The sequence below is a fragment of the Andrographis paniculata genome, unplaced genomic scaffold, assembly GCF_009805555.1.
Source record: "Andrographis paniculata isolate CXL003 unplaced genomic scaffold, ASM980555v1 Contig49END, whole genome shotgun sequence".
Taxonomy (NCBI): domain Eukaryota; kingdom Viridiplantae; phylum Streptophyta; class Magnoliopsida; order Lamiales; family Acanthaceae; genus Andrographis; species Andrographis paniculata.
This window is the reverse complement of record NW_026137583.1, coordinates 723,945-740,374: the sequence shown is the minus strand read 5'-3', so window position 1 is coordinate 740,374 and position 16,430 is coordinate 723,945. Positions and strand designations below refer to the sequence as shown.

At 33.6% G+C, this 16,430-nt stretch overlaps 1 protein-coding gene and 1 long non-coding RNA gene across 4 annotated transcripts; both read left to right on the top strand.

The window, feature by feature from the left end:
- The first annotated feature begins 8,409 nt into the window (after window positions 1-8,409).
- LOC127252800 (uncharacterized) lies at window positions 8,410-12,215 on the top strand. Of its 2 annotated transcripts, XR_007839148.1 has the most exons (3): window positions 8,410-8,544; window positions 11,387-11,610; window positions 11,919-12,215. It is a non-coding gene; the product is annotated as an uncharacterized LOC127252800 (long non-coding RNA). The 2 variants fall into 2 exon arrangements; XR_007839147.1 differs by having other exon boundaries at window positions 11,387-12,215.
- A 697-nt stretch (window positions 12,216-12,912) lies between these two features.
- On the top strand, window positions 12,913-14,678 carry LOC127252799 (CBL-interacting protein kinase 32-like). Of its 2 annotated transcripts, none has more exons than XM_051277117.1 (4): window positions 12,913-13,775; window positions 13,860-13,912; window positions 14,216-14,254; window positions 14,325-14,678. In XM_051277117.1, exons 1-4 carry the CDS (start codon window positions 13,683-13,685, stop codon window positions 14,443-14,445), a joined length of 306 nt encoding a protein of 101 aa, XP_051133074.1. In that variant the 5' UTR covers window positions 12,913-13,682; the 3' UTR covers window positions 14,446-14,678. The 2 variants fall into 2 exon arrangements, with proteins under 2 accessions (XP_051133074.1, XP_051133075.1); XM_051277118.1 differs by having other exon boundaries at window positions 13,860-13,940.
- Window positions 14,679-16,430: the final 1,752 nt, after the last annotated feature.

Here is a 16,430-nt window from a genome sequence, read left to right as displayed (position 1 = left end):
CAAACACACTGCCATTGTTTTTTGTTTCCTCCACCACTCCGCCAGTGCATCGTTAACACATTTTGTGCTTCTTAATTTTTTTAAGAATTAGATTATTAAAAAAATAATACTCCTTATAGTTTATTAAGAAAAGAAAAGAAAAATCAATAATAATTAGAAAAAAAGAAAGAAGCGTGTTACACAAGTAAGTAAATGTATTAAATTATGCAATTAAAAAAAAAAATAATCTCTTTTTTATTTTTAATAAAAAAATCAATAATTATTACAAAAAGAGAAAGAAGCGTATTACACAAGAAAGTAAATTAGACTATGCAATAAAAGAATTTATTTTTTCAAAACAATAGATTTTTTTTTCAGTTTTAAAATAATAATCTAATTTTATAAATAAACACTATAAAATTACTTTTAATTTATTATTATTATTATTACATGAATACTATTAATTTTTATACAAATACATTTAAAAAATATTTTAGTATTTTATTATCTATTTTATACGTACTTTCAATATTATATTATTCGTGTTAAACCAAATAAGATTATTATCTAGAAACAAAGGGTGAGAATGATTTTTTTTTGTTTTACCATTTATTTTATTATTATGACTACCTTATATATTTTACAATAATAAAATTTTATTTTAAAATTTAAATTCAAAACTTCAAATTTTATGAATAGTACAAATTTTCCAAGGATTTTTATGACTTAGATTTTTTATTTTTATTTTTATTATTTTATGCTCCCCTCCATCCTTAACAATCTATCTATTTTTCTATTTTGATTTGGTATCCATTTTTTTTTAAGTAATTGTACTGTCTACCTTACATTACAAATATCATTCCAATTTACAATATATCACACAAATGACGTTACCTTCATATCATACAATACTAATAAAAGTAATCTAGTCCTTTTATCTTTGTTTCTACTATATATTTCAATATAATAGTAATATTTTTAAAATTATGTGAAAAAAACAAATAGATATGAGATAGAGAGAGTTAAATTTTTTAATTATTTCAATGTTTGCCCAATTTTCTGATGTGCATATGTCTTATTTAAATTTTACTTCTTAATAGTAAATATTATCATAATTCATAAAATATACTCCCGTTGTTTGACAACAATAGTTATATTTGCTTTTATATAGATATTAAAAATATTTTATTTTAATAATAGTTGTTGGTATTTTGGGTTAAATGATGAATTTATCATTATGATTTTATTTGTAAAGAATGATATTGAGAAAATTATAATAAATATTTCATATATACGACAAATTATCACTATTGTCTTTTAATTGTCACATTGATAAAATATATCTCACAATTTTTTTCGCGATTTTTGTCATATGACCGTGCGTCCAAGTGTACAACCGATACAATCTCACGTGCACATAGTATGATTGTGCTACGGAGGAAAAAAATTGTAAAAAAAAAGTGACAAACTGTGAGACATATTTTGTCAGAGTGAATATTAAAGACAAGAGTGATAACTGTTTGTTTATGATCCTAAAACGTCTAAATGATAAAAAATATATATATATATAAATTCATTTTATACTCGAAATTTGAGAATTCACACGGTTCATTTGAAATAACCAAACAAACCAACCATCGGTATTATTTTGTCCATTTAATGTCATTTAGGGACCTAAAAGCCCTAAACATTAAAAAATATAAACCCATTAGACTCAAAATTACATGAAATGTACACAGTTAATCTGAAATGATCAAACGGACCAACAAATGATATTCTTTTGTCCATCCGAAGTCATTTATGGTCACAAAAACCCTAAAATTAAAAAAAAAAAAAAATATACACCAATTCTCAAATCTAGAATTTACAAAACTCGCTTGGTTAATCTAAAACGGTCAAACAAATCAACCAGTAACATTGTTTTATCAATCCGAAGTTATTTAGGGCCCTAAAAATTGTAAACACTAAAAAAGAAAATGTAAAACTATTTTTAAACTTGGAATTGGAGGAAATCCACACGTTTCATCCAAAACAACCAAACAAACCAATAAGTGATATTGTTTTGTCCATCTAAAGTCATTTATGACCCTAAAAATCCTAAATGCAAATAAATGTAAACTCATTTTTAGAATCAATTGAACAGAACTTGCACGATTCATCTGAAACGATCAAACAAACCGGTCAAAAATATTTTCTTGTCAATATAAAGTCATTTTGCCCCCCCAAAAATCCTAAACGCTAAAAAATATAAATCAATTTTTAGATAAGGAATTAAACGAAATTCACTCGGTTCATCCAAATGAGCATAGGAACTAACTAGCAAATTTTTTTGTTAATTCAAAGTTGTTTAGTGCCCCAAAAGCCAAAACGTTAAAAATAAATAAACTAATTTTTAGATTCGGAATTGGACAATTATCAATCTTGCTTTTAATTATCACACTAGCAAAATATATCAAACATGTGTTACTTTTCGAAATTTTTGTCCTCTAGCCGCGCGTTAAGTTAATGACAGTGTAGGTGCGAGTGGAATAGTGCTACGGAGAACAAAAATTGCGAAAAAGTGAAACATGTCGGATATATTTTGCTAGTGTGACAATTAAAGAATAAGAGTGATAATTGATTGTAGGTACGAAATATTTATTGCAATTTCCCCGAATGATATTTATGTAAATAAATATAATTGAAAAGATATTTGTAATAATAGTGGAATATGTAGTTTAAATAAGGAAATATAACTTTTATAAATGGATATTTAAAAATAAAAAATGTAAATATATTTTATATTTAAACAAAAATTATATATATATACATAATATTTTTCTATAATAAATATAACATAGTTATTGCTTAGCTTACTTATTTATACGAAAATATATTACTCTTTCCGTCACATATTTATCTATTCGTTTGTTTTTTTACGAAGTTTTAGAAATATTAATATTATATTGAGATATAATATAAATAAAAATAAAAAGACTAAACTACCTTTATTAGTATTATATGATATAAAAGTAATGATATTTGTGTAATATATTATAAATTGGAATTATATTTTTAATGTTAGGTATATAGTATTATTACTAAAAACAAAAATTGATACTTTGTTATGGGACAAACTAAAATAAAAAAAAAAAAGATTGTTAAGGGACTTATGGATTATATATAATAGTATCAACCTATTGATATATATTCTATATATATATTGTATATATTTATATATATATATATATATCCTACCTAATATATCTCTTGTATAAATATAATATTGTACCCTAATTGTGATTTAACGAAAAAAAAAGTTTATTCCATTAATCGTAACATGGTATCAGAGTCATGCTTTTTTCCGATCAAATCGAAACAATCCACGCATTCCAGATAATATACTTCCGACCACTTCCGACCGTTACCGCCACCGCCATCATCTTCGCCGTCACGAGACCGGCCGGACACCGGAACAGTTCGGCGAACGGCGGTGCGTGAGCCTCACACGTGCCTGGCGCGTGGAGGCGCGTGCGGCGGCCGTTGGCGGCGATCTTTGCACCGTCATGTTCGGAATTTGATTTCCTCCGCGATGGTATCTTCACTTCTTCCGTTTGAGCAGTTTTTTGTATCCGGTTGACTTTTCGTGTTTCGGGTTCGATTCGGTTTACTTGTGTTTCTATCGTTTCGGCTCTCGGCTTGAGGTTTGAGATATTGTCTTCTCTTGAATTTCTATGGAAAAGATGGATGTACATATTCCGATCAATGTTGTTCTGTCCGGAGATAATTACAGTATGTGGGCACAATCGATGAAAAGTTTTTTGATAGGTCGGAAATTGTGGCGAATTGTTACGGGAGATATAGTTGCTCCCATTGCTCCGGTTTCTATAGGAGAAGTTACGCCTACCGCCACAGTTGTTGAATCTTATATTGAAAAATTGGAGGATTGGGATAGTAAGAACCATCAAATTCTCACTTGGTTGCGCAATACTTCCACTCCAGCGATCCATGTTCAGCTTGCCCAATTTGACACTGCCAAGACAGCGTGGGATTTCTTGGCAGTCCGTTTCCGTGCTACTGGTTTGGCACACTATTATCAGTTATGGAGCGCTCTCCATGATCTAAAACAGGAACCGGGACAATCTATCAACGACTTCCTTGCCCAAGTGCAACCCCTTTGGCATCGGTTGGATCAAGCAGAGATCAGTCCTGATCATCTTCGCCTCATTCAGGTCTTGATGGCTTTGCGTCCAGAGTATGAGGCAGTTCGTGCCTCTTTGTTACATCGACATCCGCTTCCTACCTTGGATGCAGCTATTCAGGAGATTCTGTTTGAGGAAACTCGTCTCCACCTAGCTAAGGCTCCTCAGCTTGATTCTGCTCTTGCGGTCACTGCCCGAACTCTTACTCAGAGTCGTTCTCATCGCTGCAAAAGATGTCAGTCTTCTGATCATGACTTCGGTCATTGCCCAAAGGTGGAGTGTCACTACTGTCATGTTTTAGGCCATACCATACATTATTGCCCCACTAGGCCGTCTCGCTCTGGCAGTAGTAACTACAAGCCTCGGCATTCTCTTGGACCTTAGTCTGGTACCTCATTTGTCACAGCCTCTGCCAAGCCTGCGCCTGCGCCTGCGCCTCCTACGATTCAGGACCTGGAAGCTCTTCTTAAACAGGTTCTATCTTCCAATACCGCCATGTCTACCACATTAGGTAACTCTCCTTGGTATTTTGATTCTGCTTGCAGTAATCATATGACCTCTGATATACGCCTTATGACCTCCACAACCACCGCACCATCCTTACCTTCTATCCTTACTGCAAATGGTACCCATATGCGCATCACCCATACCGGACATACATCCACCTCATCCTTATCCCTTCCCGACACATACTGTATCCCTCAATTAACCTTAAATCTGATTTCCGTTGGTCAACTAGTTGATCAAGGTCTCACAGTGATTTTTTCTTCTACTGGTGTGCAGGTTCAGGACGCGCAAACCGGGCGGACTCTTGGGAAGGGCCGGAAGACGGGCCGCTTATTTGAACTTACGTCACTCTAGGTCCCTCGTCCTTCTATCTCGGCTGCCACCACCTCTACACCATTCTGCCTTCAGTGGCATCATCGTCTCAGTCATGCGTCCTTCAATAAAGTCAGGTCTTTGATTAGTCAGGGTAGTTTGGGTGCTGTCAAGTTTGAGTCTTTTCATTGTGTGGATTGTTCGTTGGGAAAACAACCTACCTTGTCATTTCCTCCTAGTACTTCTATTGCGGATACACCGTTTTCCTTAGTTCACTCGGATATTTGGGGACCTTCGCCCGCTGTGTCTATGAATGGTTCTCGTTATTTTGTGATTTTTATTGATGACTATTCTCGCTTTACATGGATTTACTTTCTGCGGCATCGTTCTGAACTTCCATCTATTTATATGACCTTTGCTAAAATGATACATACCCAATTTTCCTCTACCATAAAAACTCTCCGCACAGATAATGCTCTTGAGTATACTGATTCATCATTTCTTTGTTTCTTATCTGATCAAGGTACTGTTGTCCAACGCTCCTGCCCATACACCTCTCCACAAAATGGTCGCGCCGAACGTAAACACCGACATATCCTCGATACAGTCTGCACCCTTCTCTTATCTGCCTCTTGTCCGGATCGCTTTTGGGGGGAAGCCGCACTTACTGCTGTCCACATTATAAATCGTGTCCCTTCCTCTGTCCTGGGTAATGTCAGTCCCTTTGAAAGACTATTTAATCGTACCCCTGATTATAGTCTTCTCCGCTCTTTTGGTTGTGTCAGTTTTGTCCTCCTCCCTCCTCATGAGCGCACTAAGTTAGAACCTCGCGCGCGTCTGTGTTGCTTCCTGGGATACGGGTTAGAGCATAAGGGTTATCGTTGTTGGGATCCCATTTCCAATAGGCTACGTATTTCTCGTCATGGTACATTTTGGGAGGATACCAAATTCTCTTCCTTGTCCCACTTTCGAGTCCCCTTTGATCGTTCGTCTCTGTTCTTTGCCTTGTCCTCTCCACCTCTATTCCCCTCCGATGACACGGCTCCGTCTCCCGTCCCTGACGCTGTCCCGGTTTGCGCCTCCTGAACCGACGCTGATCCCCGAGCCTACTCCTACTCTCGACTCCGATACATCACCATCAACAGAGCCCGACACGACTTCGATCTCAGCCCCTGATCCTGGCCCTCGTCGTTCCACTCGGGTTAATCACCTTCCTACTCACTTACTTGATTATCACTGTTTCTCTGCCACCTTGTCCCATCATGAGCCCAGGTCCTTTCGTGAGGCGTATGCGGATCCGTTATGGCGGCAGGCTATGTCTGAGGAGTTGCAGGCTTTGGAGAAAACTCATACGTGGGATATGGTTGATCTTCCCTCTGGCAAGAAACCTATTGGCTGCAAGTGAGTATTCAGAATCAAAACTCACTATGATGGATCCATCGAGCGCTACAAGGCGCGTTTGGTAGCCAAAGGCTACACCCAGCAGTATGGTATCGACTATGAGGAAACATTTGCCCCGGTTGCTCGTCTTACCTCTGTCCGTTGTCTTATCGCCATCGCTGCCGCTTGTCGGTGGCCCATGCATCAGCTTGATGTCAAGAATGCGTTCTTGCATGGTGATTTATCCGAGGACATCTACATGTCTCATCCTCCTGGTTTTCCTACCTCTTCCAAGGTATGCAAACTTCGCCGTGCCCTATATGATTTGAAACAGGCACCTCGAGCTTGGTTTTCGAAATTTAGCTCTGCTCTACTCCAGCTTGGCTTTACTTCTAGCGATCATGATTCGGCTTTCTTCCTTCGACGTGGGTCAGCTGGAATTACTGTTTTATTGCTTTATGTGGATGACATAATCATTACGGGAGATGATGCATCAGGTATCTCTGAGTTGCAGGCTCATCTACACCGCCACTTTGAGATGAAGAGTTTAGGGCCTCTTCGGTACTTCCTAGGACTTGAGATCTCCGACACCTCCGACGGATATTATCTCTCTCAAGCCAAGTATGCCTCCGACCTCCTATCTAGTGCCGGTCTCACTGACTCCAAAACTGCTCCTACACCTCTTGATTCTGATTTTCGTCTTACTCCGATGGACGGCGTTCCCCTTGATGATCCGACTTTGTATCGTCAGTTGGTGGGAAGTCTCATCTACCTGACTGTCACTCGACCGGATATTGCTTATGCTGTCCATATCGTCATTTAGTTTATGTCTGCTCCTCGGACAACCCATCATTCTGCTGTCCTACGGATTCTCCTGTACATCAAAGGTACTTTTCTTCATGGGCTTCATTATTCCGCTCGTTCTTCCTTAGTTTTGACCGGGTATTCTGACGTTGATTGGGCGGGAGATCCCTTTGATCGCCGCTCGACCACTGGGTTTTGCTTCTTCCTTGGCGACTCGTTTATTTCGTGGCACAGCAAAAACAGACAGTTGTCTCCCGGTCCAGCGCAGAGTCCGAATATAGAGCCCTTGCCGATACCACTGCCGAGCTTCTATGGCTTCGCTGGTTGCTGGTTGATCTTGGAGTGCCTCAGCCCTCTGCCACTATTATCCATTGCGACAGTCAGAGCGCCATGAAGATTTCGACGAATGATGTCTTCCACGAGCGTCCGAAGCACATTGAGATCGACTGTCACCTTGTACGTCATCACGTTGCTCATGTAAGTATCTCCTTGTCTCCCATTTCCTCTTCTGATCAGACGGCCGACGGATTCACCAAACCTCACCTTTCCGGCCGCTTTCAGTCATTTTTGAGCAAACTCAAGTTGGGTTCCACCGTTCCACCTTGAGTTTGAGGGGGGATGTTGATATATATTCTATATATATATTGTATATATTTATATATATATCCTACCTAATATATCTCTTATAAAAATATAATATTGTACCATAATTGTGATTTAACGAAAAAAATAGTTTATTCCATGAATCGTAACACAACCAATCGCATTCCTATATAGTGTATATATATAGGCTAGAAAGTGTGGTGCCATGTGGCACTTTCAGAATTTTTTTATTTTTTAAAATTTGTTTTAGTGTGGGTATATCTAATACTAATAAATGAAATGTAGAACGGATGGATACATAAATTTAAAGGTAGCAAAAATAGGCACAATTCGAAAATTTGATCCGAATCCGACATAAAAAAATTATGTTTGAACATAAAAAATAAGTCCAAAAAGTTTTCGGGCCATGCCCAGCCTGACATAATGAAAAATCTGGTCATGCTTTGCCCGGCCCATTTTTTATTAAATATATTTTTTAAAAAATACTTTTATAAATATATTAACAAATAAATTTATGTAAAAAAAAAGAGTAGTGGAAATGAACTCGGCCGGCCCGTCACAAAAATGCGGGCTAGCCCGAAATTGCCACCCATACATAAACTTCATAATTTACTCCGTCCTATCTCATCAATTATGGATGTCCCTCTCTCTAGAAAGCCTTTTCGGCCAAACATCCGACCGAAGCAGCGCAGTAAATCATTCCTCCATACTCCAATGCCGCATCCAGTTCCGTTTTTCCTACGAAGGTTGTTTCCTGTATTTTTGCGTCTCGGTGAAGGTAGGTGTTTCTATTTCGCTTTTTATTCTCGGTCGTTGACGCTCTACTTGTCATATCCTCTGTCAACCTCTTAAGGATTCAATCCCACTATTTATTTTGGGGTATTGTTATTTATTTGTTAGATTTGCTTTGATTTTAGTTTTGGGTCGTCAATGTTTGTGTTATTTGTCTGAATTTTTATTCTATAGTCGATTGGCACAATTTCATAATTTCATGGACATATAATATGACATTTAAATACTCGAAATGAATTGTCTGTTGATATTATATGCCATTTAAAGTAGATGGTTGGTACCTTTTGTGTTTTTCGATAATCTATATGTTTGTAATTTTGTGCATAGGAAGGAAAATGCAATTCATTTTGCTCAAAGGGTAAGCCATGTCTGTTAGACCTTCTCCAACTTTCTATTTCATTTTTGCAGTAGTTATTGTAAAAATGCAGTTTAACTTCATTTTTCACTCTAAAACGTATATTTCTTATATATTATTCTTTTATATTATTTTATATAATTTTTCATATTTATAAATTACATCCCAACTTTAATTTATTTATACATTATAATATATAATTTATATTTTAATTTAAAAATTACATATATGAAAATTAACATTTATAATTAATAACTATTACAAATAAAATAATTTTAAATAAATACTTAAATGTTATCAAGACAAATATGATATAATGATTTAAACAAAGATAATATAATATTATTCTTTCATAACAATTTATTAAAAAAAAACATGCATTACATTCATAGTTCAAAAAAATACGACATATTCATTTAATGGAATTTCTATATTGCCCATATATGCTCTAACTAAGTGTGAAATGAGCATCTTTGTCTTTAATTTGCCTATGTCGGGCAAACAATTGGTGAAGTTGGATAGTTTTATCGGTTGTCATTTCTACTGATGGGGGTGTTGTTTCTAAAGCTTCTCTGATAGGTGCACTGAGATTTTGTTTACCTTCTATTATCATATTATACATAATAATGCAAGCAGTGATAATATCATGCAGAACATTTTTTTGCCAAAATCGAACAGCTCCAATAATTATATACCAACGTGATTGTAGAACTCATAAAGCATGCTCAACATCTTTTCTACAAGACTATTGTTTCTGTGCAAAAAGTCTTTCTTCAGACCTCGTGGATCATGAATAGTTTGCACAAGAGTAGCTTACTGAGGATAAATACCATCAACTAGATAATACCCCATATTGTATTTTTTCCTTGAAGGGTATAATGTTTAGGAGATGCAATATGTAGAGCAAGATTTGAAAACAAGTGCGAGAATTCTAAAACATTAAAGTCATTATTAGCACTTGGCATACCAAAATATGCATGTCAAATTCAAAGATCATAATCAGCCACAATTTCGAGAATAATAGTTGGTGATTCACTAGGACCTGCATATTGACCTGCAAAACTCGTTGGACAATTTTGTCATTTCCAATCTATACAATCTAAACTACCCAATATACCTGGCAAACCATGAGATTTTCCAATATGAAGCAACATTGCAATATCACTAGCATTAGGATGTCGAAGATATTCAGTTGAAAAAATTTTAACAACGGCACGACAAAATCTCTTAACACTTTCAATTGTCGTTGATTCACGAATTTTAATGTACTCATCAGTTGAATCTGCAGGTACACCATATGCTTAACACCCAAAAAATAGTAGTTACCTTTTGTAAGGTTGACAAACCAAGTCTACCAAAACCATCTCTTCGTTGTTGAAATTACGGATCATGATATTTAACCGCATCAACAATACGAAAAAATAGACTTCAAGACATTCGAAATCATCAACGAAACATTTGTTCATTATAACGGATTATTTGAAAATTAATCATTATATAAATTACGATATGAAATTTCACGATCACAATTAATTACTCAATGATGTGGGATAGAGCTTCAATTGGTTGATTGAGAGAGATTGAGTAACTTTTCCAAATAAGCATTATTTTTTATTAGTATGGAAATTGTTGCTTCGTCCTCTTGAATGGACTCCATGAAAATTTTACTAACTTCTTCATCATCTGACGATGAAGAGTTATTCATACTGAAAAAATAATATTGTTTTGATAAGTGAATATATTTTTGATTAATAAACCTTCGTTGAATGCCCAATAATTTATAGAATGAAAATTTTTAGATAAAATATAAATATATGATAATTATTTGAATAATATAAATATTCATCCAACGGATGAAATAAAGATGAAATCCAAACGAGTGAACAGGATTGCTCTGACATGGATAACTAGATTTTTATAATTTATAATAATATATAATTATTATTTGGATAATATAGATATCCATCCAAATGATGAAATGAAGATGAAATCCAAACGAACGATCATGATTACTCTGACATGGATAAGTAGATTTTTATAATTTATAATATATATATTATTATTTGGATAATATAAATATCCATCCAACGGATGAAATAAAGACGAAATCCAAACGAACGGTTCGGATTACTTTGATATGAATAAGTAGATCTAATAATATATATTTATATATGTATAGTAAAATATAATATAAATAATTGAGATTGGTCAAAAAAGTATTTTGATCCCATGGCTAGGGTGTTGTGAAATCTAAATGAACGTTTGGAATTAAGTTTTTCAATGGATAAGATTTGATATTTATCTAAAATTTGTCTATAAATATATCTTTCCATCATTTGAATTATTGTACCAAAACAACTCACTTCTCATTCTAATAGAACAAAATTTTATTAATTTTTTTTCCTCAAAATGTCCATCCGAGGTGGTGGTTATTGTCATGATGAAGATGTGTTGCTATGCTAATATTATGTAGATATCTCGCAAGATCAAATTATCGGAAGGCAACAATCCAAGGATTAATTTTAGAATCGAATCACTGATGCATACAATCAAACTAAAAATCTTGATTGAGAGATACATAGTGCAAGATCTATACAAAATCGGACCCAAGCCATGGAGAAAGCTGTTTGAAAATTACTTGCTTGTATCAATAAAGTGGAAACCTTAAAACCAAGTGGAGTTTCAGAGATGGATATTGTAAGTCTTTTCTTGAATTTATTGTTAATATAGATATAGTTCGAAAGTTCTATTTGTAACCTTAAAGTGTTGTTTGCATTTAAATCAAACAAATGAGATACTAATGAAGAAAAATGCAAGTTTCAACAAAGGTTTTAAATTTGATCATGTTTGGAACTTGTTAAAAGATTTTGAAACAATTAATGATCACAATGAAGCTAGAAACTCGTATAAAATACCTCGAAAAAATAATTTCGCTCATGTATCATCATAATTGGATGACACTGCTTTTGAATCTCCTAAAAATGTATAATTTTCTGTTAATTTAGACGATGATGAGAGCGTCCTATAGGGGTGAAAAAAGTAAAGCAACAGAAGAAAAATAAAGATAAAGAAGATGCTCATGTTAGTAATGTTAAAGACCAAAATTCAATAGTTCTGGAAATGCTACAAAAATCAACTTTGCACGGACAAAAAATTTTGCAATTGGAACAAGAAAAATTAGCATTTAAGAGAATGACACGTGAGGAAAAAATTATGAATATGGACTTGAATGTTATTTTTTATTTTGTTTAGCGTGCTTATTACCAGCTCAAGAAAGATAAAATTTTACATAAAAAAAACAATGGAATTTCACGGATCAAATCCATAGTCTTCTTCGAATATTTTTTCTCAATATTTCAGGTATATTGTTGGAGATGGAAATGCTGATATTTCTCAATATTAAAGTAGTGTATTTTAATATATCATGTAGTTTTTATTTTATCAATGTAATTTATTTTATGTAATTTGAATTCTATCGATATAATATTTTATGTAATTTACATCCTATGCAACGTACTTTTGTATTTTAATTTTATTTGCTAAATAATTTTATAATATATATTATCTTCAAGTTTAAATAAATTTAAATTTAAATACAAATGTATATTTTTTATTAATTATACATAGATATTATATAATTTTTTGTGGAAGGTATTTAAAATAATTATTTTTAAAATAAAAAAATTATACATAACTATTTACAAAGTAAAATTACATGTTACCTTAAAAAAAAAAAAAATTACATATCACTTTCAAAAAAATAAAATTATATATCATTTTTCAAAAAATAAAATTATATATCCCTTTAAAAAAATAAAATTATATATCACATTTAAAAAATAAAATTATATATTAATTTTCAAAAAAGTAAAATTATATATAAATTTTTAAAATATAAAATTATATATATTTTTCAAAAAAATAAAAATTACATAATACATTCCAAAAAATAACAAAAATACACAAAACACCACAAAATACCGCAAAATCTCCACTCTAAAACTGAAGTAACATTGTATGCATGCAGTGGATTGAAGCCCCTCCCTCAATTTGTGCACAACCACTGCATGCAGTGGGTTTTGGAAAAGGACTTATAAACTTAATTTGTTGGTGTATTTTATTTTATTTTTTTTTATCTAATTTAATTGGCATTTTCACATTTATTTTAATGTTTTTTGTTCAAAGTTATTGGCCAAATATATAAATTGTTTGGTTTCCAAGCCCACATTGAAAAAATAGGATAATTTAGCTTTACGCTCTGTCTAATTCTTTTTGTGCAACTTTTATGTCCTGAGTTCGGGAATTGCAAATGAATTTCATTGTTTGGGAGGTGTATTTCGATCTATTATGAAAAAATCATTTGATAGCTGAAATTGGCGTTTCAATTTTATAAAAAAGTTGTCTCAGTTTTTATTTTATTATTAAGTTTCAGTTTTTTTAGTGAACTATAAACTTGCTACTGTATGAGTTGATTGGAAAATAATAAAAGACATGTTCTGAATCACTTAGTGGGGCGTTGTGTGGTGGTTGGCCTATGCCTCTTGACTGGAAAATACATTTCAATTTTGGCCAAATCGGCCATTTATAGATAGTTTATTAGTTTCTAAGGTTATATGAAGGAAAATACGCATTTATTTCATAAAAGCGATTCACTACAATAAAAATTTAAATATTGTTGATTTGATTAAATTTTTAAAAAACAAACATGCTTTTGAGACGTATAAGCTTTTCTATTGAGAAAATTTTCAAAGAAAGTGAACCATGGAAGGATGCAAGAAGATGAAGCAAGAAAGTCGTTCAAGCAGCTTATTAATGTTGTCGATTATTGCCATAGCAGGGGAGTCTTCGATAGAGATACAAAGGTAGTTCATATAGTTCCTAACTTATTTCACCAATACTTAATTTCATAGGGTGGATCTTTCTAATGGTTGCCTTTGTCGATGCAGCCGGAAAACTTGTTGGATGTGCGTGCTAGAAACTTCAAATTTTCTGATTTCGGGTTAAGTGTTCTATCCGAAGAAGTCGGGGTACATATATTTACATTTGTGAATCTAAATTAGTTGAGTTTTGTTACTCACATTTATTGTGTCCCAAGAAGTTTTTTGGGTTGATTTTTGCATGTTTTTCCTATGTATACACACACACACAATTTGTTATTTAGCATTTATAATATTTGTTTCATATTGTGGGATTGGTGAATTAGTTATAGTGCAGTCTCATCTAAGATTTAATATGTACGTTTATTTGTATTAGCTACTCTGACTGGAACCAAAGTAACTATTTTATGTAATTAATTTTGCAGGAGGATGGTATGGAGAACCCCAAATTATGTACCCCTGAGGTATTCAACTATTATCTGCATCTCCAACCACAGTTTTCCTTATAAAATGGTCTTATTAAAATCTGCACAGGTCCTCGACGATCAAGGTTATGAGAGAGCAACTGCAGACTAATTATGGTTCATGCAGGGTAGGGTCTTACTTTTTGTATTGCTCGCAAGTTTCTTGCCTTTTGCTGATACTAAATTACTAATATTATGAACCTATATAGAAAAGTGACCGTCCCGACAATTATGTGTATGGCTTTTGGATGTTTTTTTTTTTGTTTATCTTTGGTATTTCATCTTTTCTTGTGTAAAACAACCAGATATCTGCTGCAGAATTCACTTGTCCTCTTTAGCTTTCTTTTGACGCCATTAAGCTCATCTCTAGGTTGCTTGATCCAAATCCTCTAAGGGTGTGTTTGTTTGGGGGTTTGGATTTTGAGATGGGATTGAATAGTAAAAATTTTGAATTTAAGTAGTTGTATGATGTGATATAAATAGGTGTGATGTGATGTTTTGAATGTAAAATTGATTTTTAGTATAATATAAAAATGAAAAATATGTGTTTAATTTGATGATTTTGGGGGAAAAAATGAGATGAATAGTGGAAATTAAATCAAGCACCGGAAATCAATGCAAAATATGATTATATAATGTTACCGGTGCATTTTAGAACCTGAATTATTTCCAAGTTGCAAATTGGATGAAAGCTAACCATTGAGCAGCTGAACTTCTTAAATAAAAAAATTATTTAATTTTATATTTATATAATGGTTGATGATATTGTATCTAAAAATATTTTATTTAATTATTTATATTATTTTACAGATAAAAAATATACTATACAATATCTCTATAGTTAAATGGCCTTAATTTTGAACTTATCACATACCTATTAAGGTCAAGCATGGAACTTATCACAAGATCGAATATTTTCTAGGGGAGAGCGGGTCTTGTAGCCTGGAGAACCTATCTCAAATCCGCTCCATTCTTGTCGATACTTTTAACTTAAAATTTTTCGTTGGGTTAAATTTGACAGCCGAAGGAAAATTAGTTCGATTTTTCATAAAAAATAATTATTGGGATTCAAAACTTAGTACTCCATACAAATATTCTTGCCCACGCATTTTTCTAAGCCTAGTGAAAAAAAAAAAGCATAAAAAAGATAAAGCATACGGTTGGAATTAGGATTCTAAAAAACTCGTTAAGAACATGGTATATTTTTTATAAACACAAAATCGTACAAATTACATTTAATTTAATATATGCGGGTCCTATTCTCTATTTGGATCCTTTGATTCTCTCTCCGGGTCGATCCATTTTTCCAATTTGGATTTGGGCGGCTTCTTTGATCCGAAGGGATTTTGGTCTTTGGTTTGACTTCGCCGGCTTTTGAAAGACTTTGGTATCTATGTTGGCGATTTTGATCGTCGACTTTGGATTGATGCCTCATTTGGATGATCCGACGGAATTTGATCCTTAAGGGAGGGATTTGGTGCTCCATAACGCTTTTGGCGGCGTGTCCCTTTGACTTTTGGATCGAAGAGGGCCTGATTTGCGCCTTTTATGAAGAACGCGACGAACATCTTGAAGCTTTGGGAGCGACTTTGGAGGCTCTTCCTTGGCTTTGATGGATTCCTCGATGGCTTTGAGAGCTTTGATCCTTCTTCCGACTCGGACATACGACGAAGAACGTTAACTCCATCGATTCGTCAACCAATATTGAATCATCTGTCCAAATTGGTGACTTTTCGACGAAGAACGCTTCGAAGGACACGAAGAACAATGAAGAACATTGCAGAGAGTCTAGAGAGACTTACCCTTGCGCGAGTCTTCAAATGAACTTCGGTGTCTAAATGAATTGGCCAAGGCTCCTATTTATAGGGGAGGGTGGCCTTGGCTTCCTTTTCGGATAGTGCCACGTGGATGGAAAGATTTTATAATCTTTCATTTTTCATCTGATGCCGTTTTCCATTTTTTGACGGATTTGATTATGCACCTTCCTTTTTCGCCAAAATCTTTATATCATTGCATTTTTTGGAAGATATTAATTTATATACTTCCTTTATTGACAAGATCTTTATATCATTGCCTTGTTTGGAAGATATTAATTTATACACTTCCTTTATTGACAAGATTAATTTATTTTGCTGCCAAATTTATTATGGCTCTATTTATGCAAGTAATATTTGTA

Excerpts from the sequence above, each read along its gene's own strand:
- LOC127252799 (XM_051277117.1), top strand. The coding sequence starts at position 13,683 with ATGCAAGAAGATGAAGCAAGAAAGTCGTTCAAGCAGCTTATTAATGTT. Across the intron at positions 13,913-14,215 it reads TTCAAATTTTCTGATTTCGG|GAGGATGGTATGGAGAACCC; the intron begins GTTAAGTGTTCT and ends TTAATTTTGCAG. Across the intron at positions 14,255-14,324 it reads CCAAATTATGTACCCCTGAG|GTCCTCGACGATCAAGGTTA; the intron begins GTATTCAACTAT and ends AAATCTGCACAG.